The sequence below is a fragment of the Aspergillus luchuensis genome, chromosome 5 (assembly GCF_016861625.1).
Source record: "Aspergillus luchuensis IFO 4308 DNA, chromosome 5, nearly complete sequence".
In the NCBI taxonomy this organism is placed as follows: Eukaryota; Fungi; Ascomycota; class Eurotiomycetes; order Eurotiales; family Aspergillaceae; genus Aspergillus; species Aspergillus luchuensis.
The window spans coordinates 710,225-736,906 of NC_054853.1; the positions used below are offsets into that span (position 1 = coordinate 710,225).

The window sequence follows — 26,682 nt, forward strand, 5'->3', positions numbered from 1 at the left end:
TCCCGTATCTCTTCAAATTGGGCCCATACTACCAGCTCTGTTTTATTACATCTGCTGCTTGGTTCCCTCCTTTCATATCTTCTTAAAACTCGTGTCTGCTTCCAGTACAACTATTCCAACGTCAACGCCTTCCTCACTTTCGGCAATGAGTGTCCGCGAGTCTTCGAGGTATTGGTATGAACCAGGCTGTAACAACCCACCAGGGTCAAGCTTTGAGGTTCCGCGTATCTGAATTAGGACCAGGCGTTCGGTGGGGTTCCGAATCTTTGCGCCTCGAGTAAAATGAGTTGCGTGGCACCGAACAACCTAGCATAGAACAGTTAACAGAAGAGATAATGCATAACCAAACTCGTACTTACTGTGTTACCGCCACTGACCAGCATATTTTTGAGGTTTTCAATCTCTTTTTGGAAGGTTTCGCCATAGTATCGCCATCCACCGTCCACCGCCGCTTTCAGTACGTTTCCCTCATCGATCAGAGCGGCTAGATTATGGACAACGGTGGCAAGAGCGGGTGAGAGCGCTTCAGAGGACATGGTGATTTACGCGCATCGCAAGCACAAGACGAGGTTTTCGCGAAAATAATATTGTAAGGTGTTTCCCTTTCATGTCGCTTTCCTTTGGAAGCAGATTCTGTGAAGGGGGGAAGGGAGGGGCAGTGGGGCCTGGCTTGGAACAATTCCCGGCCACGTGAGCAACTGTGCCATTCTGACAAATGCCCAGACCCGCCGGCAGACCAATGCTCGTCTGACAGCAGCTGTTACATCACAGGGTCAGAAAACTTTCGCTATTTTGTGCCCAACCGACAAGGTACCTCTAAACTAATGGACAGTAAGCCGTAGCTTTCTCTCAGCAGGCAGTTACAGTATCACCCATCCACTGATCAAGTGATTACTGACACTGCCCCTCTTTGATGCAGTATAATATATAAACCAGCGGTTCTCGTTGAGAGATAGATGCCAAGCAATGAATATCCACTCAATGCTATACTACATGATGCAACCGATTCTGGTCCGAGAAGGAGCTGGAGAGGAGAAGGTCAGTAAGAGCGTGTATGGGGCGGTGACGATGAGACGGCGAATCCGGCGGCTATACTAAAAGAGGCAAAGCTTACTGGAGTGCCGGCCCCGTTTCCAAAACGTGGCGGTACACTCAAGCCACCGTGGCTGTGAATGCACGGTGCAGATGTGCTGCGATACCCTTCGGATGTCAGCTGGACACGTACTCGATAAGCAATCAAGCGTGCAGGTGGCATATAGCGAATAGATAGAGCTAGCCTGCTGACAGTAAGAAAGGCTATCATTAGAGGTGTGAGGCTTTCTTACGATATGCATGACTAAGATCGAGATCTCCATTTTGGCTCGATCCTTACTCTATTTCATCCTGGCATATCTATATGTACTATTCCTTTAGCCACGAAAAACCTGGCTTTCATTGTCCTGAGACAAATTTACTCTCAGCTGTTGATAACGTTTTTCATTATGGAAGAATAATCAAGAATCGCCGGCGCGGCGCATATATATGTTTGGATTGTCTATCAGAAAAGGCTTATTAATTGTGTGCTAGGCATGATATACATAGCAAAGTTGCATAGCCTCGACAACAATCCAATCATCTGATGGGGAAGCGATAGTGAAATCTTGTAAATTGCATAAGCGAGTGACATTGTATGTATCTTTCCCTGTGTGAAAAATGGTGTTGGAAAGCTGAGACGCCCGAGGTTCTGTTCTCTGGCGTTCAGCCCGATGATAAGAGCAACTATGGCTCGGTGGACGATGCCAAGCCTTCGACGGAGATTGAATGGGCGTAAATAACATTTAATTACAGTGCCTTAATAAGAAAGTCGGATGCGAACCAGCTTCACTGCCTCAAGTCATTTCCATATCCCGGGCTACCTGCGAAAGAGCTAATGAGTTGTCCGAGCCACAAATCAGTAATAAGTGAACAACGCACAGCATTATCCTCAATAAGTTTCGTCATTAACAATAACTCGCCAATCTTAAAAAACAGGCATCTGGTGAAGTTCAGCTGTAAGTTTATAACGAACGTAATCGTCAATACGAGTCGACCCGTTAGAGCAGACTTCTCCCCCTTTTATATCATCCATGTCCCGAATAATTTTGTCGACCCTTTCACCTGCGCCACTAAGATGAAGAATGCGCCCGATAGCACGATGTAGATCCAAAAGTTGGGCAGAAGGCGGCTCTATATTTCTGTCCGGGGTTATATAGAGCGTGCGAGTAACAGGAAGTGCGTGGGTCCGAAATCTGCGGTTTGAATTTACGTAGTCGATTTTGTACGTGTGTGGTGGCTGATTCTGGACTGGTTCGAACGCAATCTCGAAATTACCGAACGATTGATGAACGTCATGGGTCATGGTAAGCGCGTTCATTTGTCGGTCAATGTCAGTCCCCATGATGCGGTAGAAAGCATCGGGGTTAAACATCTTCAAAACCTTGTGAGCTACTTGCTTTCGCTCAGTCTACAAGTCCTGTCAGCAAAGATTCACAGGTATAGATGTATGACGTACCAATTTGGACTCTCCTTCAATGTCACTATGAGACATCAAAGAATGAGGAATTATATGCGCCACTTCTAGATATGCAGTGTTTTCAGCTTCCTCCTCCAAAGACTTTCCATCATCATCCTTCACGTTGTCTCCATCAATCTTGTATCGCATTTCAGCCTCCCGAGTGTCGAACTTTCGGGTCACGACACATCGATGCCGGTCACGCGTAAGGCAGCTTTTTCTCAAATTAGAGACACGTTGTGGGGTACCAATAGCGGATCCTGACAAATCGAGACGGGAAAGGGATGCCGGCGTAGGCTGAGGAGTCTTTGCGGCCAACGATTTAACTATAAAAAGTAAGCATGCCACGGTTCAGGTACGTATCAGCGACATACGTGGGAGGAAAAAATAATCCACCAGAAAACTAGCGAAGTTGGCCAAACTCTGATTAAGAGCATCTCGTTCTTCGGAAGTCCATTCCTGAAAGCTGTGTAATCTTGCTAGGGTCTTAGGTAGACTGGCTTCCGTGACTTCAAGTTCACCAGGTTCAATGTGATTGAAAAAGAGAACTAGGAACTCGTCTTCTGATGAGACCTCTTCCTTCATAAGGCGTAGTAATGTCATCGGTTTGTAATCCTCATTAGATGCCTGCAAAGGCTCGAAATGCTGAATGAGCCTGTCAAAAACCTTGATAGCTTCAACATGCTTTTCTGGCGCTAAGCGTTGCGGTGCAGGATAGATGACCCCTTCCAGAGATGAACGATGCCGGCGAAGCGGAATAGCCTCCCCAACACCCCCGGCACGGTCGGACTGCCGCGCCATTGTGACTTGAGATTGTTGTATATTAGTTTTATTCTTAGGCCTGTTATGAATATATTTGTACCAATGTCATTCTAGTCCGAGACACTCAAGGAGGATGGCAGTTTTTATAGTGACTGAAAGGTGCCCGTCTATCCTTTACGGTTGATGTCGAGGGGTTCGGCTTTACTATCTTCCGACAAAGAAAAAAGTTTATCACCACTCCAGCCCATCATCACCCATCGTCACCCATCGTCACCCATCGCCACCCATCCTCACCCATCCTCACCCATCCTCGTCAAGGGTAGTATGCAAAATCTCTCTAGGTTCCCTCTGTGCTCATCAGCCATGCCGTGTAGACCTTAATGGGTAGTTCTTTGAGTTGAACTCAGATGGCAAGGAATGGAGCGCTAACGGAGGTTAAGGTGGATTCCAAAAATGTAGATCCGAATTGAACCCCAATAATTACAGAGTAAATGTGAACTCTTATGGGGCAACCTTGAACAGTGGCAGCAGCCGGTACTTGCGGGATGACGACCGTGCGTACAGAGTGATCACTAATACTTGCAAGTTGACCAATAATTATTCTCACATGATAGCTAGTGATAATTTACCACATGACCATTAATACTTTCAACGTGGCCAGCAATACTTACAGGACGACCAATAATACTTACACCATGACCACTAATACTTTCAATGTGGCCAGCAATACTTACAGGACAACCAGTAATACTTACACAAGCCACTAAGTCTCATCCGTCTCTTAGTGCGCACCCCGAGTGAGCTTGGCATTGCTTCAGGTCGCATCGAGACGACGGTCTGAGCCCATTTCGTAAATTCCGCCACCATTAGCAACCTTGGTAAAGAAGTGACAAATGATGATCCGCAGAGTCAATAGCCATGGTCAAAAGCTGTAGAGAGTCGGATGATTGTAACTAATGTTTCCCAATAGACAAGTTAACAGAATAGTCGCCTGACTCACTGCAGTACTGGACATAACGCATTCCAGTATCATATAGCCGTACCGATCAACAAGTTGACTCGTGCAACTAACCTAAAATGTATATCTGCAGTATGTAACCACATTGCCCGTGTCAAACAGGGATTCGTTTATCTATTCCCCCAAGACTTCTTACACAAGCTTGCAATTCTCTAACTACCCTTGAATGTACATTTGCCGACAATTGATATGACCTCAGTATGTCTTCACAAACTCACTGCAAATCTTAGAAACTTATCACAAGCAGGGCACCCGAAAGAGGAATAATACAGGTGCAGATAGAGAGGCTTACAGTCCGAGAAAAAAGCAATTTGATAACAATAATGAACTCCAGGTGATGAGTGGTAGATTCTTATTGAGAGATCATCCGCAGACTAACATGTACAGGATTACCCTCCTGCCTTGGAAGAGTTTAAGAAAGCTGGAGACGTACGTAAGGATGGCTGGGTATCACAGCCAGCCCGCCTGCGTGTTAGGTCATTCTGCTGCCGATGTGATAAGGAAGTTGGGATTAGGGGTATTTCCTGTGGCTTTTGTCACCATGAGAAGTGCCCGGAGTGCTTTATTGGGCATGGCAGGAGTGCAAAGCATGATCGCTTTGATTAGGCTGAACTCAAAGCTGGAGCAGTAAATACCCACATGTAGAATTGACGTATGGCTTCATATTAGTTAGTTCTTTGCACTGCGGCCACGGTCTGTGTAAGTAGAAGGTTGTAGCTTGTAGTACTAAAACCCGACTCCTGCAGATTCCCTGGTATGTAAGGGTACCACTTTCCTTTCACACATCCTGCTGAAGATGTCGTTCGGAGTTCAGCCTGACCAATATCTCAATGCTGTCCTTTATGTTTACGGTGCTTGGTATTTGTATGTTATCATTGCTCTATGCTCTTACCACTGGCGCGGCAACTATCGACCGAAGCTGTACCGAAGAAAACGCCGCTTAAGAGGCAGGAAAAAGAGGATCAAAAGGAAGAAGGTTGAAAGAAGTCGAAGAAGAAAGTACAGAAGATAGAAGTATGTCCCAACCTCAGTTGCTTCAAGGGGCACTCGCACGAATTCGTCTTGGGATCCGCCTGATAACTTGCTGGAGCTAAAGCGAATACCTTAGATCCTTTTGGGACTTTGTCCATGCTCTACTAGTATCATGGAAGAGATGCTGAGAACAGTTAGTGATTTCTTCTGCTGACTACCGTGCTGGATTGACCGGCTAAACTAATCCATCTATTTCAGACCAGGTGCACTCTGACGCCATGCTACGACGATTATCGAGCTTTGACACGTTTTGTGGGTGATAAGTATCTATTAGTTTGTTTATAAAAAGAAAAGGTCCTCTGTGTGACTGCTTCACAATAGGGACGACGATGTCCTTAATGTATCCGTGGTAGTGTGTGCAATATAATTGAGAATATCAACCTCGTACATTTAATCTTTGATATTGGGAAGTATTAGTATTTATGGATCCATATCTAATTCCTATCAAGGGCATTCTGACATTGTACTTCTGCTAAGTCATTCCTCCTCCAACTACCACTGCTGGGGAGACACTGATGAGGAGGATCAGGCCAGCAGTTAAAATGACCTGGTTTTTGACCAAGATTGACTCGCCTACAGCCACTTTTTGGGTGCCAATAAAGCCTGGTCCGTCCACCTTTAGCACAGTATAGACAGCCTTGGATATGTTTTGAGGGGATAGAACGTCTCGAGATGTGCGTATAAGGGCGAACGACCCGTACTATCAGATTGGTCAATAGACGCTTATTAAACCCGTCATAGAGCCTTACCCCTCTGTATAGCAGGTCTCGAACCGGGACCAATTGCCTATCAACATCCACTGATGGGGTAATATTACCAGGGTCATGGGATATATCCTTCGGGAGACGCAGTGTTCCACTTAGCCAATTCTCCACTTCGGGTAGAAGTGCACGAATTCTAGCTTCCACGTCTTCGTCGTGGAGTTTTTGCAGGTGTCGGACTCGCCTTTGAGAAACTTCTCGGTAATTTTAGTCAACTGGCTGTCACCCAAACACCTATCGAATCTTAACAGGATAACATACGTATCGTCGCATTTTTCTGATTGTAGCCACGTGGTTGGACATCATAGTAGACCGGGACAACAAAGTTGCGGAGGACCGTATAAGATTTGGGTATGTATGCTTGGACTAGGAGAATGGTGTTTCAGTACGCGACTCGTCAAAAGTACTGATACATATATACTGCGTACCATGATCAGAGTTCTGGCTGTCCAGGCTTTCTGTCCCTTCACCATGATGTTGAATGATGTAAGAGATTTCAAAGCATCTTGGCACGCTTGGTATGTTAGTAGCGGTTATCGAAGGTCCCATGCAAGCCTGGTAGCAGTATATGAACAAATCGAAATCGTGTCTGCTCGAATCAAGCCCTTGATGGATAAGATCCATCTTCTGTCGGAAGTGCCGGTATAGAAGTGTTGAAGTGGAAAAACCTCGGAGGCATTTAGGACACAAAAACCTAAACTTTGACTCCTCTAAGACCTTAACCAAAGTATTGAGCTGCCTTTGATTCTTCAACTCGACGTGCATAATGGAAAAGAAATGCCAAACGGGGAGTTCACAAGCAAGGGGATCCAACAGATGAGAATTTGGGGATGGAGGCGGGAGAATCATTGATGGGGGCCGGGCAGTGTATATTTATAGACATCAATACATGGTGTACTGTAAAGTAATACTAGTAGGCTGTTTCAAGCTATGGCAGCCTTGCCCCTTTTTTAGAGTAATAGGAAAGTCCAAATCTGGAAGGGAAACCAATGGAAAGGTAGAACTAGCTCAGCTCACGGCTCAATTGCTAGGAGATGTCTTGGTCTTTCATATCTACGAAATAATTTATTACGAAGGGTTCTCTCAAATTATCCATCTTCCAAGGCAGAACCTATGCATCTAAGAAGATTAGTATATACAGAAAGCAGAAAGTCCGTGATTTGTCGAATAATACGCCAGAATATTTTACCTCACAAATTCACCTTGTACCAGCATAACTGAGTGCACGAACACAACTCAGTTTTATTTAAAATTTGTAGTATAAGATGCCCTCTTGACTTCCTCTCGACATTCTGAAATACTCTCTCACCGGGATTGGCATAGTCTATGATTACACTTGTGCTCGCTTACCAAGTTTGGTCCATAGAAGCGGAGAGTCAATGGCGGAATTTATAATGTACACGCTAAAGAGAGGCTCAGATAATTCCCAGCTGCAGATGAAAGTTACAGTCCAGATTATCCAAGTCTAACTACACAGTAGATACCCGCCTCATTCCAGCTTCTAGCATAAAGCCTAAAACTGAAACTTCTGCCATGCTTTCACAGAGACATCGTATGCCATAATTTCACTCCTTTAAGACCAGAAACCTGTCCTCCGTTTTCATCCCCGACATTTGCCAATGTTTTTGAGGTATACTGTCACGGGCAGCATTAAGTTTGGACCAGAGAACTAGTCGTTGAAATTCATTCAGGGGACCAGCGTGGATAATTGCAGGGCAGGAGATGCGGTACATTCCAGTCGGTGAATTCTGCAGGCTAACCGAAAAAACAAAAAACACTCCATCACGACGCAAGACTACGCCGCAATAGTGCTCGAAACACAAAATCCCATACTTCTTATGTGTCTTAACCAAGTCATGATCGACGGTGAACTTCCCAACAAGCGCCAAATTAGTAGCGATTTTTAGCCGGGAGCCGTCCGTGTCATATGTCCTCACCTAACGAAGTGGAGTGAAGTAAAAGCGACATAACCATATTCGGCAAGGCTACCTTTTCGACAAAATTGGCTTGCCTTGATGATCAGGCGTAAGATGTGGGGTGCACCACTGTCTTCATGATTTATAGCCACCCTCCTAAATGGCCATGACGGCACACCAGGTTGCCTATTATGCATATCTGGGGCTGTCAACTAGGCAGCCCGCTCTTTACTCGTCAGCAGCTGCTACAGACTTATATTTTAAATTCCCACTGGCCCCTGTGCCGATGCCAATCTCACAGTCTCTAAATTACTATTTGCCCATTTCTAAGCATAAATCGTAACATAGTGCTGATTACATGACTCGGAACAAGTGCGTCCACCGAGGAAATGTTATTGAACCGACAAGTTCGTGCGTATCGTAGCCTTTAGTCTGACGGGAGATGCAGTCAGACATTGACGGTCCCAGATAGCCTATCCTGTTAGTTGGTGGGTTCAGACCAGGTACAGCGTCAGGAACATGGCCTACACTCAAAAACAAATATGCCCAGCTCAGATTGTAGCGTTGATTGACCTCCGACCTTGTTTTCTGGCAAAAGCCTGGATCAGAGCACACTACCACATGAAATGAAGCTCCAGAAGCCTATAAAGATGATTGCCTTGTCCAAGTCTCACCGCAAGTTGGCACAGACCAAACTAGATCTCTGTGGATGTCTTTACAGATTATTTCCTACAAACTATGCCGTGGCAGTGTTTTCCGAGCCTGAGTGCCCCCCCTTACAATAAGAATTCGAATTATCGACTCCACACACAATCCGATCACGGCCATGCCAACGCACACACGCCAAATATCGGACTTCTCTCTCCGCCATGGAGTCGGGTCCGGGAATCGGCTACTGCAAGAATACCTAGTCCACACGGGGTTCCAGCTTCCCGTCAAGCGCCCTTCGAGGTGAGCCTAGTATTGCTGACTTAGTGTCATGAAGACTGACTTGCAGGAGATCGTCCGTATTACAGATGCTGGGCCACTTTACGAAGGACGACTGTCTCCGTCGAAACAGGCAGAAATAACTGCCTTGGTCGTTTGTTCAGCTGGCACTACCAGCAAAATACTCAGTTATGAGCATGTGCGATCTTCACCTGGTGGACCTGAGGCTCTGGCCGAGTTTCTCAGTTCATGCTCAGCCAGATCACGTCCGCGTCCTGAGGATATAGGAAGCACTGGCAGACTTCTCTCGTACAAACCTACGCGTTCTCTTTCTCCAGAGCCTAGCAGACCTCCAGATACTACTTCTCCTCTTCCTTTGGCGCTTCATTCCAAGCAGTCAAGGTAGCGAGGATGGTTTCTGAGGGCCACTATCTTAGCACCCTTTACATGACATTATCTGTTAACAAAGGATTGATTTTTTTTTTTTTTTTTTTTTTTATGAATTTTATATAGTATATATACGTCGATGTACCTTACCTCTGTTCATCATATCTAATATCATTCTTACTCTCCGATGATCATGGTGTATTTGATTCTGGTGGGGCTCTATATTATCATATGTCATGTTGGTTTCGTCAACTGTTTGTCTATATTGGTATCTTTTTAGCAATTTTATGGTCCCTCATATTCCTGAGAATGGTCTACCAACGGAACTGGAGAAGACATTCTGCTGAGGGACCATCTAGTCTTCCTCTATACGAAAGGTTCAGACTTCTTTCTCTAGCTATCTATGAATAGAAGGGCTAATCAGAGTAAGACCCAAATCTCTTGAGAGCATGACTGCTTAGTGGGGCACCATCTTTTACAGCGGGTTGGTCCGAGGTGTGGAGCTTTATGCTCCGCGCCCATTAACGCATGTCAAAAACCCTATGGGTTTTTAACTTCATGCTTGTGATCCGACTGTATTTCGTTCCGTAGTTCTGCTCCTCACATGCTATTTGTTGGTTTTATGACTTGTCTTCTGTGAATTAATCTATGCCTTACTCGGTCCTTCCTTTACCTTTTGTTTTTCGCCCTATCCGCCAATCCCGCCTCTTACCCCGTCCTATTTTGCCCGCGGTATCCTGGGATGACACTAGGAACGTAAACATACCTCTTATGTACTCGCTTCGGATGCAGCGACGCCGTGTACAGACGACCCGCAGATGCACTACCTGAAGATAGATCCTGTAAGAGATCATGAACGTGTAAGTAAGACTGTGCTTTTCTATCATCGATTGCTTGTCCCAACTCTAACCAGCCTGCAATGACAAGTTATCGTTGGGTGCATCCTCTTTGCATCCAGCATTTTCAGAATCTTGACAACCGTGCGAGAAAGGACCAGTGTGGAATCATTAGTCTGTAATGTAAAAAATGGGGCTTAAAGGCATTTTCGTGGCGAGGCCTTATAGAGTAGTCTTGATAACGAGGTTTATAGAGAGTATGTATGCCTTTTTTGGGTCAAACCTGATCGACCAGCTTGTGTATATTATCCCCCGAGCATTGCAAGGATTGGCTGGTCTTTTTAGAGACATAGTCCAAATTATCCAAATTGGAGCACTCCACACAATACCGTGATCCACTCATTTCGTCTTTTCTTCTTTTCCTCTGCCATCATACTAGCCGCATGGTTGAGATACTTAAAAGAGACCTTTTTCAAGAACGATCGAGGGGCATTTTCTTGAAAATTTAGATTGGTATGAAGGCGCAGAGGAGGAACTAGCTGAATCTTCCGGACCGCTTTATCGACCCATTTTCGCAAGTGCACGCTCTCCATCGCGGTGATGATATTGCCTTGCATCTTACCAGAGATATGGCTGTAGTTGGCGACCGGAAATGGGATCCTTAAGGTTTCCCTTTCACGTTAAATTTTACCGATAGAATCCCACATTATCGGCAATTCGACGCAATTGTTAGGGAAACTATTATGTACAGCTACATCTACTAGGTGTGCATATCTGAAGCGCATCTTCCTTTTCCCCTTTTCCTTTTCTTTTTCATCGTTTACTTTCGGTAAATCAGCCATGCGGGACGATATAGGCTTGTTCGAATGGGAGCTGGATCTTCTTCAAAAAAATCTAGTTCTGCGACATTCCCGGAACCTGATTAGAGTACAGGACCTGGCAGGGGTCATTGGATATCAGGAATGATCTCACGGGATGCTAATGGGGATACTTGTGCTGCGACTTGCATGGAAGAAGACATCGACATGGAGTCGGTAGATGTTGGTGGGAGCCGGAAATGGGCGAACCAGATCTAGGCCGCTGTTGAAATAGTACATCAGAACGATATTGTTTGAAAAGACGTTAAAGCAAAGAAATTTTTGATCAATGCAAAGGGAAATTCTTGGCTTGTGGATTTCCGTGGTGGCTGTACGGAAGGTGGGTTTCCAAAGAGCTGAAAGAGACGGAAGGCGGGCTACAAGGACTTAGCAACAGAAATAGGTTTTTGGGTAACTAGTGTGTTTAACAAGTTATATGGATGATTATGCCAGCGAGAGTAGAAACTCTCCTGTCGCTATATAAATCACACGTCTCATCCTGAAAATCACAACCGACATCCTCGGACTTCAAGATTCCCGAACAATATCGGCCTTCTCTTTCAATCGGGGCTAAAATGAGCTACACGCTGGAGCAGAAATACATGTGCACCGCTAAGGAGTGTACGAAAGAATTCACTTCTATCGACGATTGGCGTATCCACGTGGAAGAATATTCCTTCCATGCCGGGCGCACATGTCTCTACGATAGCTGCGGTGAATTCTTCTCAGCCAGCTCCAACGAGTCGCTTGCCCATCGGTCTCATCTCTACCTCAAGCATCTTGTCGAGCCGTGCCGCACGGAAGAACTGAGAAAAGCCTTTATCGATAAGAACTTTTGCTCTGCTGCGGAAGGAAGGATGTGGTGCTCTTTTTGTCGCGAATTGCTGGAATTGGACAACCGTGCGGAGGTCCTCGACCATTTCCAAGGGCATATTCGAGATGGATCTCAATTCAAGATCCCTGGGCAAACGAGATATCCAGACTCCAACCGAGCGAGGCAGGCAGAAGTTGAACCATCGGCCAGATCCGCGAACGAAGGCAAAGATGATGTTGTCGATCTTACTGGGCGCGGAATTCTTGTATGGATACCTCCTGCTTAGACATACCGAAAGTTGGTGGCTTCTGCTTGTAAGGAGGAAGATTGGGGTCGGATAGGGTATGTAGAGGGGCACAGAGGCTCTGCCTGCGGCGGGAAAGGATGTGGTTCGGGCAGCAGGACCGTTCGACGCACGCTAACGCCGGACATAGCCTGGTAAAGTGGCTGATCGGAGTTCTTCCTTGGCGGTATGCGTTGTGAGAGGTACAAGGCATTCTACAGCCAGTGTTTCTTGACAAAGGGGGCATGGATGATGGTATTTGTGCCACAGGTTTACTGTGTGGATGACTAGGAGTGATGAGAGTGCACCCGGGAGGGTTTAGTGAGATAGATCATAGTATTAACCGAGAATGGATTGGGACGCTCGTAAAGAAGTTGCCTCCTACTTCCTAGTAAGAGATCTGCTACGGCAAATGGCGGGTTCCTTCGTCCCAGACATGGCACAGTGCCCCCAGGGATCGTCGGACTGCAAGCGAGATTTGGCCCAAGAAGAAGAATTCGCCATAAGATCAACTCAGACGCTCCAGCACCATTGTCAGCTGACTGGCGATTGGTCCTTTAAAAGAGCGGTCCTGCCTTGTCCAAAATTTGCCGTAATTCGGTAATTGCTTATGTGATCTCCTAGGAGGCGTTCCAGTCTCGCACAGGAGACTTCCACTTCTTAAGTGGGTGCCACGTCTACGCCAAGGTCAAGCTATTACAGCCCGTTGGTACGATTACCCCAGGATTAAAAATCACTACAGTCCCAGATCCAATATTACCTGGTCAACATGCCGTCGAGGACACGAACTGCAACCAACACGCCCTGTATCGCATCCTATTGCAAGTCTCCAAGCTATCCTATACATGTCCTCTGTGCCTCCACGGGTATAGTCGTTATGATAACCTTTACGAGCAGTTCAAAACCACGAAGGAAGCTCAGCACATGGCGCTGAAGAACCTGTGGTTCCGAAGTAAATGCCCAGTTTGCAACGAGCCCGCGTACCAAGTCTTGCAACATCTGGCACAGCGACATCCGGTGAATTACCAGAGTCTAATGAAGCAAACCCTGCGCTCACGACACGAAGTGAATACCAAAATTCCCAGATCACCAGCATGTTTCGAGCATACATATCTTCTCCCCCTAAGGCGACTGGACTGTGTTGTCAGCTTACCGACAAAAAAGCGGAAACGGAAGCCAGGGAGGCTAGATGGCATCAGCGAAACGGCGGGAGACATTGGAAGTGTATCAACATCTCTGAAGAGGCGACAGACAGGAGATCTCGGCCTACAGGTTGACGTCGCGAACGATCAATGCGCTCGCCTGGATGGGTTGGCTCCTTCTTTTCATTCATCGGGGCTCCCTGGTCATCGTACGGTTCAGCTACATGCGGCTCACCCTCCTTCAGTGGGAAACAGTTTGGGTATGGATTTACCCGCATCAATGGAAGAGAATATGAAGGCTAATAACCACAGGCCATGAGTTCTACGGAGAAAGCAACCTAGTGCAGAGCGCACTTGCCTGCCCAACCCATTCATTGTCCTTTCCATCCCCGGCGCCTCTTCCCAAAGACATTCGAGAACCGAGAATTGATCTGTCTGCTCGTGGTTACATGTCGCATCTAAGTACAGAATATCAGATACCGTGGGAGACGTTTGTTTCCATGGACGTTCATCAAGAAGACACTGGAGATGGCCGGTAGGTCCCGCGGGATTGATTTTCGGTCCCACGACCTAAGGAGACTCCGAAGGCCCAAATATGACTTTGACAAACGTGGGAACAACTGTGATCAGAACCAATCTCCCGGTCAGAATGACATCCCTGTCCGTATACACGCCGCGTCCTAGCTCTAATGGCTTTCCATCGAGTAGCGAAGACTCGTAGATCAGGACTGGGAAGTGGAGGCATGGAGAACGGGAGTGCAGGATTGTCTTTCCCATGACCCTTGAAAGTATTACGCGCGCTGACTACGGTGATGTCAGGAGACGGCCCCGAGAGAGAATTTTGAGTAAAGGTCGGGTACTCACGCCGTCACAGACTAGTGAAAGTATAGGTTTCAGGCGGTCCAGTGCATCGGAGTTGAGCGGGCTCTCGACGTATACCTCGTCCTTGGGGAGTCCTCTGAATGCCTCCGTCTCGAAATGCTCCCGCAGGCCTGAGATGACTTGTTCCGCGGTGCATGTATTTGTAGATAGTCGAAATGTTGTTAGGTGCTGAGGCATTTTGGGGTATGGAGCTTGCTTGATGAATGACTCGCTGACGGTCGCTTCAGGCCGACAGTCTATCCCGCTAGGTCACATGCTAGTCCACATATGACAATCACATCGCATCCCCGACAGGATGCCAACCATATTGGACACCCGCTATTGTCGTTGGCCAGCACAAATTGACTGACTCATCTGGCCATCTCGCTCGGCTAACTGGTCGAGCATCCGCAACTGTGTCGAAAGCGTCTGACTTAAGGACCAACACTGATGAAGGACTACGGTAAGGTCAGCAACGCAAGCAGCGTATAACCTGACGGGTGACCTTACTGGAGAGAATCTCTTCTTCCCAGACCCCGACCTCATAGTCTACTAGTCCATGCTTTTCTATCCTGTCACGAATAGCAATCAGCTCCTCACCAAATGTTTCTATTTGTGAAATGCTCAGACATGGGTCGGGAAGAAGAATGTTCGCCGTCATCGAAGCCCGAGTCAAATCCTTCTGCTTCTGCCAGACTGCAAGGCAGCAGATATTGAACTCGCTCCAGAGCCTGAGTTGCCTAGCATGAACCGCAGCGTCGTCGTACAGAATGCCTGATAGAAACGGCGTCAGCCCATGGTCGGTGAAACAGTCCAAAACAACACATATAAGCGATAAACCTTGAGATATACCGCGCACTACTGCATCACTAGTAACCCAGAGGAGAAATCCTAATATGATCTCTGCTGCCTCGGCGGTTCGGTTGTGAAGACACAGACAGAGAGCTTTATCCTGATCCCTGCCGAATTGCCTCAGGATCTTTTCCAAGCAGATTTCGGCCGGACCCTCTTCTATCGTCTCCCGTTCGTAAAGCTCTTCTGCTGGGATTGAATACCTCAGGTGGTCATCATCTGGGGCGGAAAGGCGTAAAACGTCCGTGGAAAAGGTATCAGCTTGGTAAATGTGGTCGTTCCCGTCGTACAACAACCTGAGAAGGTAAGCATTAGCTGAGGCCAACTGAGCGGCGGATTCTAGTTTATTTCTTACATCAGTAAGTTTTCCATAATGATGTACTATTTCCGAAACCCACTTAAGACATTTCGGGGGTGAGTGTGGCCAGGTAGGACGTTGGTGAGCCTTGCTTACCGACACGGTGCAGGTTGGCAGAGAGTGGGCATATGTAGACAGGATCCTCGCTATGTTAATGTCGCTCACGACTCCGTGAGCTGAGTGTCGTCCATAGTGCAATCATCCAAGATGAACCATGATTCTAAGTCAATATGCATCAAGTGGAGCTTGGAAGAACTCGCGTGCTCTTTCGACCACGGATGGCGCGAGCTGCACCTCCTGGCAAGCACCTTATGGTTTACCGTAATCTGGTAGTGGGGAATGAATGCAGCCGACCGCCACTCTACACGTATCATGTAGCCCAATGGCCGGACTTATGCATGGGATAATGATAATCATTCTATCTGCATGCGTGAACGCCACCTCTGTGTAGTCATTCCTGTGTCTCTGTGGTGATGTAGGTGCTATGCTACCGCACAGATTTGATTTTGTTCCAAGAGCCGACTTGCCATAGACTGGCTGGTGCTCCAGGATACATCCACACCCATATCAGCGTTCTAGACCACTCAGTAAACAGACCCGCCTCTCAGTATTCTTGCCTCGTTCGACTATACTAATTTGTAGAAAGCGCAGTCACGCCCCCCCAAAAGAGCAACAAAAAGACGAATCGAACCTCTACCGGTCTAGTGGTACTGTGAACGAACAAACGATTTCACTTCTAACGCTATGGCTAGAAGTAGGCTGCTTGGTTAGTTTCCTCGGTTAAGTCTATAATACGAACTACTCTGTTGTATGATGGGTCGACATCAAACTTTGCTCTGGGCTGGTATATCTGCACAGAAAACCTATCCTGAAAGAGGCTTAGCTTACACACGCATTAACCGCCGTACTAGACCTTCCGATACTGTTGGTACGCCATGTTCTACTAGCGTCCAATCGACTCCCGAACCCGGACACCCTTATCCGACGAATCCACTAGTGGGTTGATCATCTCAATTACAGCCCCAGTGAGTAAAGTAAGCTAAACCCAATTTTTCCAGGTTTGCACCCGGAGAATTTGGATAGATACGGAGTAGCGAAGCTTGGCAGGTCGTAGTAGCAACTAAGAACCAAGTACCCGCTAGGTAGATGGAGAACCGCCTGAGACCCGCAGAAGCATTGCGACCTCTCCCGGACCGAACAGTATTGTGCTGGACTACATCTGAAAATCTCTTGGGGACTGTGCTTGCACTTCTCTCGCTATACCTTTTTTTTTCTATCCCTCTGGTCGTTAGGTCTTAACATCAGACCCATTGCAAGGTACATCTGGAATACCCTCCCATCGGCTGTGCTGGGCCTCCAAGGCCAGCCTCACTGCCGTCTTTTCCTTTAGCTGTGCTTCCCCATTTGATCCATCTCTCGGCCCTGCGACTTGGCTGCCAATGGACATGCCCGTCTTAACCTCCAATGATTACCGTGGAGGCTGCATGCCGCCGGACCTGATTTGCAGTGACATTCCTGTTCCCTCCGCTTGTCCAGAGCTCCTTTCCTTTCCTTCCCTTTCCCCTCCCACCCGCTCTCCAATTTAACTCCGCCATAGCTCCTAATACAGGCGGCTATACTTTGAACGCCGTTTCTCTCTCACCTCTATTGCTTGTACGAACTTTGTTCTGTTTATGTACTCTTACTTGGCTTCAGGTCCACTTGCTCTTGATATCATATAGTTTGATTTCTTTTAATATTTTTGGTCGTCTTCCTCATTTCCTTTGCACTTGTGTTTATTTCTTTGTCGTTTCCCCCTTTGAACATTCGTTGCTTGCTCCCTGCGTTGCTACTCTACTGCTTACCGGGCCACTTCCCTCAACCCTTTCTTGCGGCTCACCTCTTTAACAACATTTTTGTTTTTTTTTTTTTTTTTTTTCTTTTTAACTTTACGCTTCGTCCTCACCATGAAGACTGGGGGTGGACGCGGCATTAACTGCACTTGGGAGCATTGTAATAAGGTATGGACCCCCCCGGTACCACTTTTTCTTCCTCTATCGCCTGCTCCATCACATTATTGGAGAGCCTTAAAGATACCATACTAATGATAGCAGTCCTTCAATCGCAAGTCAGACCTGTGCAGGCACTATCGGATACATACCAAGGAGCGACCGTACCACTGCACCGTCAAGAACTGCAACAAAACCTTCATCCAGCGGAGTGCATTGACAGTGCATTCGCGGACGCACACGGGAGAGAAACCTCATGTCTGTGACTACAGAGGATGCCATAAGGCCTTTTCTGACGTATGCACCGCCTGGCTTATTCATATCTTATACACCCCACGGAATCGTCTCCGCCCGACGGCAGAAGACCGAACTTCCAGGCTGCCTCGGACGGAGTATATTAACCGAGAAAAACGACGAAAGTGAGAGATATTGGACTTTGGACGTCGACAGTGTGGCCACAATCGAGCGTCATGAGCATCCCAGTGACGAGGCTGGTAAAAGGGTTCACACGTCGCTGCCTTGCGAGTAAGTCCCGTCCTATGATATCCCAAACCCGGTCAGCATTCATCCTCGAACTGTTCTGATCTGTATCTTCAAGTCTTGAAACTAGAGACCGGTGAACTTATCTCCGTGGCTGCTACCAAGCGACCTTCAATGTGACTTCGAGCTGACGGGGAGCCATAGAAAGCTGGAGGAACAAGTAAAGCATCAAGACCAGGAAAATCACCGCCTGCACAAAAGAGTGAGCGGCATCTGTGAGAGTGTCCCGACCTCTCTCATCTCACCAAATCTCGTCGTTCATTTCGGTACAAGGCTCTGGAAGCGGAATGAACGTCGCCGGGCGAAGGAGAAGGGAACGGAACGTTTCTCAGGCCAAGCCGGGAGGGGACCAACGGGGCAAGGTCTGAGTTACATCGCCTAAAACTAGTGTTCCTTACCAAGCTTATCCAGTAGTGACCAATGTCTGTTCGACTCTGAGAGTCTATGAATTACTGCATTCGAGAGATAATGTTGGTACTGCCTGCTGCAGGGTAACCTGGTTTGTCGCTCCCAGGATAAAGGAGTACGTTGTCTAAACTAAATCACACCCTTTAGCTGCATCTGGTGCAGTGAAATGGGGCTCCATCACGTCCGCAAGCCAAAGACGCAGAATGTGACGCCAAGGTGTGTCGCGCCTTCTCCTGCTAGTACAATCCTCAGCCTCTGAACCATCGAAACCACAATCTTGAATTTAGCTTTATCTTGTCTTAGGTGACAGGCATATTCTGATGTAATGCGGGAGCTGGCGTTGCTTCGTGAGGCGAAAAATTGTTCGGAAAGGGCCATGTAGCCATGGCGGCAATGTGGTAGAGACCACTAAATTGGAATTTGTCACCCATAATGAGGGCCTTTACATCAACAAAGGAAAGGCGGAGTACTGATGATAGGTAACGATACAAGGATTTAAGACTTTTGGCCGTAAAATGAAAAGTTTGCAATGTGTGGATCTGACATTGCGCGGGATCCTCAATGGAGGACCTGCCGAAATTGTCCTTATTCTCAGGGTATCTCCCCTTTATGCTTTGCGACAGTCTCATCAGACAGCTTTCACATTACACTGGGTCATCGCCTTTTCGCGGATCAGCACGCGCTTGTTACAACTTGGGAAAGCACACCAAATTGGGTGTGGGGTGGGGGGCAAAAGAAAATGGACCGGATGTTCGACTTCCTAGATTGTATGTAACGGTCCTGGATGACCTCCCTCGCCGCCCCCATGAGAACCCGTTGGTGCCACCGGCGGGCTGGCACCGGCGGCAAACTCACATGCCTAGCAGAGGGATATGGGTTTGCTCAATCAAAATGGTCATAGCCTTGTACAGTATTGCTAGGCAACCCACGGCGGAACTAGATCCACACCTTCCAATGCGAACACGCTACGACGGAAGTCGCCAAGAATCACTTCCGAAAGCACAAAGCCGATGCTGCCCCCTGGGCTGCTGTTACTGTAGCATGAGCGTCCAAGGCACTAAGGGAGAGACGGGGCCACATGCGAGTCGGACTGCCGCCCCGCTGTAGGCTGGCGAGCCGTCCTATCCGTAAGAGATGCAACCCTAAAATCCCAAGCAACTCTAAAGGCTGACTAGCCCAGTTGGAATGTTAGCTAAAGTTTTCCTCCTCGACAGGGGAGAGATTCGGAAGACGCCCGTCTCAGTTGGCAGACTATTCCAGAGACCTTTCGACGATTACCAAACGCAATGGAGATCATGTTCGGGCTCAATGACGTGAGAGAAAAGCAAACCTGGTCTAGAAAGAAAGCGATGCCCCCAACCTATCTGTTTGTTTGGCTTCTTTGAATCTGCACAATACCATATAATCTAACGGATAACTTACCGTTTCAGGTTAAGTTACCTTGCCCGATTAGGTCTTCACTTCTTCCACCCTCGGTTCGCTATGGAATTGATCTTGGAACACAGCCAAATATACTTCTGCGTCAACATCGGGGGAAAAGAGGCACAACCTCGCTGTTCACGACACTGGTGGAATAAAACCCATAATCCTACACTCCTTCCCCGTTCCGGCGATGATCTCAGTACAATTTCCCCGGGGCTTGGACTGTCTTACTCAAGGTTGATAGGCCGTCTGGCACAAGGTGCAATGTGCTCCGATTCAGGGTATGTCGGACACCTCTGGCAAATATTGGGATTGAAACTCGAATGGCGGGTTGCCTATCGTGAGCGACGAACTGAAGAGATCTTTGAGTCTTTCTGGAGATCCAGATTGGCGCGGGGGGGGGTCGTATGACTGCTACTTGAGAGCAATGATGCCATTGGGAGTTTCTATAGAGATGCGGTTGCGAGACGTTTATAGTGATGTAAGCTTTGTATCGGTTCTCAACAAAAGCCCAGGATTGGACTGTATGTCGTTGACGTTGAACGGTGAACGGGTTTTTGAGGATGAATTGCCGAATATTCTCCCCTCCGCAAGGAACGAAATGAGAAATCAAGAGGCATTGTAACTGGGATGGATCTCTTCAAACAATTCAAATCTAAACCCCATTGACTATTCATGGGTCATCCTCAAGATTATTCATATACGGAACGTATTTTGACATAGAACGTTTGACCATTTCAGTCTAGCGTGAATGGGTGGAATACCGCAGGGTACCGTAACAACTTGGTTTTCTAACCCTATTGAAGTTGAGGTTGCGACTGTGGATCGTATTGATCTATGCCATCTCCCGGCGAGCCTTCGACTATGCTAGTATCTCCATAGAGATCCTGAGATACGATTGTTGTACGCAGGTCACGCATGGCGAGCCTATCGATAGATAGCTGGGTTTATTGGGCTATTTTTGCGATCGAGGGTAATGGGAGAGGATCAATGCAACACTCATCGCTTCCTGCAAATGAGGCAATGGTGGGGCAGTATGCTGACCAACGCTATCACAATCGTAGAATTGATGCGCTGAGGGGTGTATTACACTTTGACCAGCACCCGGCCGCATGTTAACCAGTGCTGGAAACTGGACCTGTCCCTGGCGGCATTTGCGAGGTATTTTCTGGGCAAATGGGAGTCGATCAACGCTTAAACAGTAGTTCTCGAATCTGGCCAGGAAGTGAGAGACCAAGGCGGCCGGGCGAGACTACGAGCCCCACCCAGCGTTTCCCTGATTGTGTTTGGATCTGAAATCAGGTCGCCGACGTGAGGTCTAAACCCTCCTGGAAAAAATTGTACCATTTTGGACTAGTAAGAAAGCGGGGTTACACCACCAGGGTACGGGAGTGAATAGCGTCCATCGGGCAAATGACTTTCGATGTTCTGGGTATGTCTTATGTTATTGTGGTAGGCGGACAAGATTCCTAGTGGCCTTAGCTGATGCTGGGGGGTGGAGGGTCAGCCTGGCCGTAGCGCATCCCGCCAGGAAGACCGACATCCTGCACAAGCATGCTCCAACCCACACCTACTCCGTCTACACTTACCAAATGCAGGATCAACCTTGTATCCAGCCAGTCGGGAGATGAAGTACTGTCTACTTGATACAATTGTTACCTAATGATCATAATTGATCGTAAAAAAAGTAATTTCACGATTTCTTGTTCGATCTTCAAGTCTCTCAGCACGCTAACAAACAATGAGAGCCTGAATAAAATCTGTTGGGTAGTTGGACGGGTCTTTGTTGTGCCGAGATGTGCTCAGGTGACCTTTTCAGACACATATGCCCTGTTAGGGGCATGAGCACTATGACACTATATCATAGTCGAAGGAAGGTCTCATGAACACAATGATTATGCTGTATGCACTCAGGTGACATTTCATTTATGACCGGCAAAGATTGACCAGCAGTGTGGTGGCTTGTGATAGATGCTTCTGCCCATTGTCTCTCTAAAGATCCTTCAGTGTTGAGGACTGTCGGCTTCCTACTAAGATACCCTTGCTTCGTGCTATTAGGTTCTATCTGATCCTCCCGGGGCTATGATCTGCGTTTCAAGATCCTACATTGACCTTTATCGGACAGTGACATTATCGGCCTCGGTGCCGTAAAAGTTTCGTGGATACGGTGATACTTTGGCCATGATCCAAGATGTAAACTGAGTGGTCGCACATGGTCATTAACCCAAGGAGACTATTGATAAGCGCGACGCAAGGAGGGTGGATGCCTTCTAACCCATGTAGATCGCAAAACACTACGGCAGTGACGAATTAAGTGGCCGCGATCCCGCATCTGACTCTCTCGCGAGATCATGGTACGTTGATTCGCCGATCCAGCACTGGCCTGGCGACTGTTCCCCATCTCGATAGCTGGCCCTACTGTGATGAAGCTTTGGAGGCAGACTACTACATGATGAAGGGTTGAACTATGATGAAGGCCGTCTATGCACTCCGGCGTTTCCTCAATCGGGAGGTATGATGATGAAGCAGTGGAGCTAACAGCTAGAAGAGGTAAAAGCGCAGAAGGTCAAAGTTAAGATGGAGGTGACGGCTAACACTACGTAGATAAAGCGAGGACATAGACATAGAAAGGGGGAAGTCACAAGAATTAGAAATATGGAAAAAAATAAAGGTAGAAAAACAAAATGATATATATTGAGGGTGAAAGACCAGTAAGTCCTATCAAGTCTCTTCGTTGTTTACCGTGCCTTCCTTTTGAATTGTATCAGCGTCATTGTGGCCATTATAGTCTCACTGCTACTATCATCTACATTTCTGAATTATATCATTGGTCTCAGGTGGTGTACTTGGTTGCATCAGGCCAAACAATCCCGCGCCGGAGCAGACGTACATATCGGAGACACACTTTTCCTTTCCGCATATAGCCAAACATCTGACTTATAACTCTGAGGCTGCAATACGCCCCATCTTCAAATTTACACGCAAGAATTATTAGCACCGTAATGTACGAAGGCGTGTGCTCAATAGCTGACGGCATCTCTGGACGTTGTGCCGTCCCGTAAGTCGCCTGCGAACCTTACCAACAGATGCAGCTTCTGACGTTTGACGCTTCTTACAGTGTACGCTTCCTGTCCAACCTACCGAGTATGGCAAATACGAGAGAGGATCGTCGCCTGCCCCCGCTTCCATGCGTGAAGCCCTTGCCCCGCGGACCCTTAGACCACTCCAATGCCAACGCCAATGCCACCAGCGCTTCAAGAACTCAGCTCACCTGCCCCGTTAGATCAACATGGTCGGGAGCGGAAGAGCGTGTTGTGGCCATTGAACCATCGGCAAGCTCAGCGGAGAGTTCCCTGCCGGAATCCGACGAGTCTCAGAAGGCGTTCATGTGGCCGCAAGATCTCTCCTCTCCTCCATTTCTAAGCCTCATCGCCCCCGTGAACATCAACCGCAAGCCGCCGTTGCAGGAGCAGTGCGGGCGGAAGCGCAAGGCCAGCATGGCTCCAGCGGGTTTAGACAACCAGAGGGAAAGGCACAAAATTGCAGAGGGAAACCGACGGAAGAACCTCAGCCGACTGCACCGTGAGCTGGACAGCCGCATTCATGATTACTTCCTGGAGCAAGCTGGTTGGAACCCTTCCAAGGGCCTACCGGAGTCCAAGGAACAAATTGTTCAAGCTGCCATCTTCCTCATTGACTACATGGTCTTGATCATCATGTCCTTACTTCGCCAAGAGAGCAAGATGCCACGCCATCTGTTGGAGTACCTGACACCCCAGATCCGCTGCATGCAGCTGCAGCAGCTAGTGTCCAGGCTTCGGGAGCAGAACCAGACGTTCCAGAAAGCTCAGGAGACTTCAGGAAGAAAACCAGACGCTGGTGGAGCGTAAAAAGGCGCTCGATCTCCAGCTAAATTTATATGAGCATATGTTGCGACTACCTAAGAGCGAACCTTTGACTTCTTAGTCGCTGAACCAACACGTAATCATCGTCGCCCGGTTTTACGGGCCACATTCGATGCCTATCTGATAGCGTCAATCCCTTATTCCCTGGCCCTGACTTGGTGGATGTGTCTACTTCACGCTTCCAGAAGGGCTTTTGTCTTGATTTTTCTGGAATCGACAGCTCGAGCAGCTGTTATGCAGCCGAGTTTCCTTCTCATCTTATTAAATGCATATTCCGGTTCAGCAATAGCGTCAACTACCAACATCCAGTTCGAGACTTGCAAAATCTCCTTCAACGTGGTCTACGGACCGCCTGATTGAGTCCAGGGTGGATTTGGTTTTTCTTGTGTCTCTCTTCTATGAATCAGTGGAAAGAAATGGTTTTTACCAACGAAATAGGAAAGAAAGGGAAAGGATGAGGCATTGACAAGATATGGCTTAGTTTGGAGTTTCAACAATTTTGGTTTTGTTCTCATCCTGACACGGCCATATTGCCTGATTTTTCTGGACAGGTCTAGAGAATCGTGAGCGCCACTAGTAGGGCTTCCCTTTCGTCTTGTTCTCCTTGTTAGGTAGAGGATTGGGCCCGGTATCTATATCCTTTGAGATCTGAGTCTCTTCCATGGTGTGACGCCTGGGGATAGTTGCAACTATCAAATAAAAGTGAAATAACCTTGATATATTCAGCAAAGAAGTACACTCAGATTGGTTTTAGCTGGCTGCCGGCCAATTCAAGTATGAGCTAGTAGCTATGGTATAGAGTATTTAATCGCTTGGTAGTAGTTCTACCCAATTCTTAATGTACGCAGCAGATCAATGGTCCCTTACTTACTGGTCAATTACAGTTATAATTGATTTTAAGAATCGATAGCGGCGGGCCGGTTTCGAAGCGGCCAACTGCACTCCGTCTCGTCGGGTTGCCTTGCCAAGAACAAATCCCTCTGCATCCTCCGAGCCACAGGATGTCCGCTCACGAGTCCTGCCCCTCAACTGCTTATTCGAATGCTGATACCGCTGGCTTCAACGTTCAAGGTCTGGACGGTGTCAAACCACTCGTTGAAGCCAATACACGGGTTATGCGACCAGGATTACTGATCAATCGGGTTTGATCCCAGTATACTAGATGGCTTTGCTTTATTGACAAGGCAATGGTGGAAGACGCACTTTTACGCGAACCTTGCTAAGTATTCGGCTTCCCTTGTGACTGACATTGCCTGATGTTTTCACTATGGTCCAAATCCTTCATATGATTATCTCCAATCCCAGTCAATTACAATGTAGAGTAGGGCTTCTCAATTGCCGAATCACACTTGAAGCAGAGCATACTACCTGGTATGGTACTGGGCAGTGATTCGACTAGAATTATTCTGGCAGATGTCAGAGCTTCTGAGCGAGTTCCAAGTTTTGAAACGACCTATACTTCATCATGTGCTGACCACAAGTGGCTCCGTACACGACCATTGGGTCAGAAATCGGAGGATTGAAGTCCAATTTTGCCGAACCCTAATCCCACTGAAACCGGCTCATGCCTCAACAGGGTAGCTCCTCTTACTATACATTCAATGACCTTCCCTCCACTGCATGATCGTTTAAAAATATGCTGGAGAAGCAGAGCTATTTAGTTTTGTTGTTGGTTTGTCCCCTCCGTAGAGGTATTCCAAGCGTGGAAGTACTATAACGCTGTATAAGGGAAAACAGTTTCAATTTACTGTAGCGAGTCTTAACGTAAACTGAGCATAATAGAGTTTGGTCTCACTAGTACGAAAAATTCACATTTCTTTTCCGTCTTTTTTTTTTCCAGAGCCTGTGTTGGGACGATTTACGGACTAGCCCATATGAGGTACCAAGTTTCACGGAAGCTGAATTTACCGTCACTTTGTATTAGCACAAACCTTCACCAGATGTCGCCTATTGTGGATCTGGTAGAGGAATGCGCGAGAGTTTGGATTTAGTCTTGCTTTGCGGATCAGACTTATAATTGCACGTAGGCAAATGATCGTTGTTCGTATAAAGAATTACTAATATCCATCAGACCTGATTATTAACCCTGTTATTCCAGGTGATTTCCCGTCTTGATCCGGGACACGAAGGTGAGAACGCTGACTAGTTTCATGTCCCATGTATTCTCAGTAGATATATATGTATATATATTAGGAGAAAGGGGAGGGGAGAGAGAAAGAAAAACGCTCCCATCAAAAGGGAAAGGGAGGAAATCAAGAAAAAACAAAAATGCAACATAATACGCTCAAGCTGGGTTGGGAATGAATTTGCTGCTCTGGCCATTGACATCATTCAATTTCTAGTCATCTAGTCGAATCCCGCGGGCGTTGCTCATGGAACCCATATCAGCCAATCGCCTCTTAAATGTCTTTCCACACGATCGAAAGCAGACAGGCTCACGAAATGTTTGCTTTCGTCATTTCATATTCTCGGAGAACTGAAGAGGAAGTTGAGAATGCGAACACCCTTGAATCGATGTCGTAAGCTGGAATAGTTCCGTTCCCTCAGAAAAACCGAGGTTAGCGGCAGACTTCGGCCGGCTTATTGAGAGAGCATTGCTCTGCTATAACGAGAATAGTGCCTCCGGAAACCAGACGCCATTTTCACCGTCCAGCCCCCGAAGTTATCTTTGGAAGGCACTAACATGTTCACAAGAAAGGTAGTACGCACCCATATGGAGAGATATACCACCTTCCATGAAATTCCCACCAGAGGGGTCGTGGGCATCGGGGTTGTGGCATAGATTTTCGTTAGTGCCCGCAGCATGCTTTTTTCCCAGAACTGATTATGAGATGACGGTCGTGCGGGGGCCTTCGCCAAGTGTCCAGGGTTAGTGTACGAAGTTTTATATGGACCCTACCCCTGAGACATCATCTACCCACAACGCCAAACGATTTGATCCCTCGCAATTGACCGGCTCCAACCTGTGTTGTGAATGACATTTCTATTTCTCTGCTCCCTGGCCTTTCTTGATACCATTTGCCACTCCTTTACCAGATTGCCCTGTTGACGAGCAAGCTTTCGGTGGAAAGTAGCAATGGTTT

The 26,682-nt window shown here is 47.4% G+C and overlaps 10 protein-coding genes across 10 annotated transcripts; 5 read left to right on the forward strand and 5 right to left on the reverse strand.

Annotated features, from left to right (window-relative positions):
* Positions 1-72: 72 nt before the first annotated feature.
* On the reverse strand, positions 73-536 carry AKAW2_50253A (uncharacterized protein; the record flags this gene model as incomplete). The annotated part of the gene is made up of 2 exons (XM_041690050.1): positions 73-306; positions 360-536. 2 exons carry the CDS (start codon positions 534-536, stop codon positions 73-75), a joined length of 411 nt encoding a protein of 136 aa, XP_041543674.1.
* Positions 537-1,999: 1,463 nt separating this feature from the next.
* On the reverse strand, positions 2,000-3,331 carry AKAW2_50254A (HNH endonuclease signature motif containing protein; the record flags this gene model as incomplete). Its single annotated transcript, XM_041690051.1, has 3 exons — positions 2,000-2,482; positions 2,531-2,856; positions 2,905-3,331. 3 exons carry the CDS (start codon positions 3,329-3,331, stop codon positions 2,000-2,002), a joined length of 1,236 nt encoding a protein of 411 aa, XP_041543675.1.
* A 1,168-nt stretch (positions 3,332-4,499) lies between these two features.
* Positions 4,500-4,941, forward strand: AKAW2_50255S (uncharacterized protein; the record flags this gene model as incomplete). Its single annotated transcript, XM_041690052.1, has 2 exons — positions 4,500-4,508; positions 4,558-4,941. 2 exons carry the CDS (start codon positions 4,500-4,502, stop codon positions 4,939-4,941), a joined length of 393 nt encoding a protein of 130 aa, XP_041543676.1.
* An 873-nt stretch (positions 4,942-5,814) lies between these two features.
* Positions 5,815-6,868, reverse strand: AKAW2_50256A (uncharacterized protein; the record flags this gene model as incomplete). The annotated part of the gene is made up of 4 exons (XM_041690053.1): positions 5,815-6,042; positions 6,092-6,297; positions 6,365-6,469; positions 6,532-6,868. 4 exons carry the CDS (start codon positions 6,866-6,868, stop codon positions 5,815-5,817), a joined length of 876 nt encoding a protein of 291 aa, XP_041543677.1.
* A 4,733-nt stretch (positions 6,869-11,601) lies between these two features.
* AKAW2_50257S (uncharacterized protein) lies at positions 11,602-12,126 on the forward strand (the record flags this gene model as incomplete). Its single annotated transcript, XM_041690054.1, has 1 exon — positions 11,602-12,126. One exon carries the CDS (start codon positions 11,602-11,604, stop codon positions 12,124-12,126), a length of 525 nt encoding a protein of 174 aa, XP_041543678.1.
* A 346-nt stretch (positions 12,127-12,472) lies between these two features.
* On the forward strand, positions 12,473-13,804 carry AKAW2_50258S (uncharacterized protein; the record flags this gene model as incomplete). Its single annotated transcript, XM_041690055.1, has 3 exons — positions 12,473-12,691; positions 12,748-13,525; positions 13,578-13,804. 3 exons carry the CDS (start codon positions 12,473-12,475, stop codon positions 13,802-13,804), a joined length of 1,224 nt encoding a protein of 407 aa, XP_041543679.1.
* Positions 13,805-13,835: 31 nt separating this feature from the next.
* On the reverse strand, positions 13,836-14,324 carry AKAW2_50259A (uncharacterized protein; the record flags this gene model as incomplete). The annotated part of the gene is made up of 2 exons (XM_041690057.1): positions 13,836-14,069; positions 14,130-14,324. 2 exons carry the CDS (start codon positions 14,322-14,324, stop codon positions 13,836-13,838), a joined length of 429 nt encoding a protein of 142 aa, XP_041543680.1.
* A 141-nt stretch (positions 14,325-14,465) lies between these two features.
* Positions 14,466-15,350, reverse strand: AKAW2_50260A (uncharacterized protein; the record flags this gene model as incomplete). The annotated part of the gene is made up of 4 exons (XM_041690058.1): positions 14,466-14,584; positions 14,637-14,900; positions 14,979-15,274; positions 15,334-15,350. The coding sequence occupies 4 exons, from the start codon at positions 15,348-15,350 to the stop codon at positions 14,466-14,468; spliced, it is 696 nt and encodes a 231-aa protein (XP_041543681.1).
* Positions 15,351-17,580: 2,230 nt separating this feature from the next.
* AKAW2_50261S (uncharacterized protein) lies at positions 17,581-18,246 on the forward strand (the record flags this gene model as incomplete). The annotated part of the gene is made up of 3 exons (XM_041690059.1): positions 17,581-17,849; positions 17,923-17,940; positions 18,009-18,246. The coding sequence occupies 3 exons, from the start codon at positions 17,581-17,583 to the stop codon at positions 18,244-18,246; spliced, it is 525 nt and encodes a 174-aa protein (XP_041543682.1).
* A 4,534-nt stretch (positions 18,247-22,780) lies between these two features.
* Positions 22,781-23,584, forward strand: AKAW2_50262S (uncharacterized protein; the record flags this gene model as incomplete). The annotated part of the gene is made up of 1 exon (XM_041690060.1): positions 22,781-23,584. One exon carries the CDS (start codon positions 22,781-22,783, stop codon positions 23,582-23,584), a length of 804 nt encoding a protein of 267 aa, XP_041543683.1.
* Positions 23,585-26,682: the final 3,098 nt, after the last annotated feature.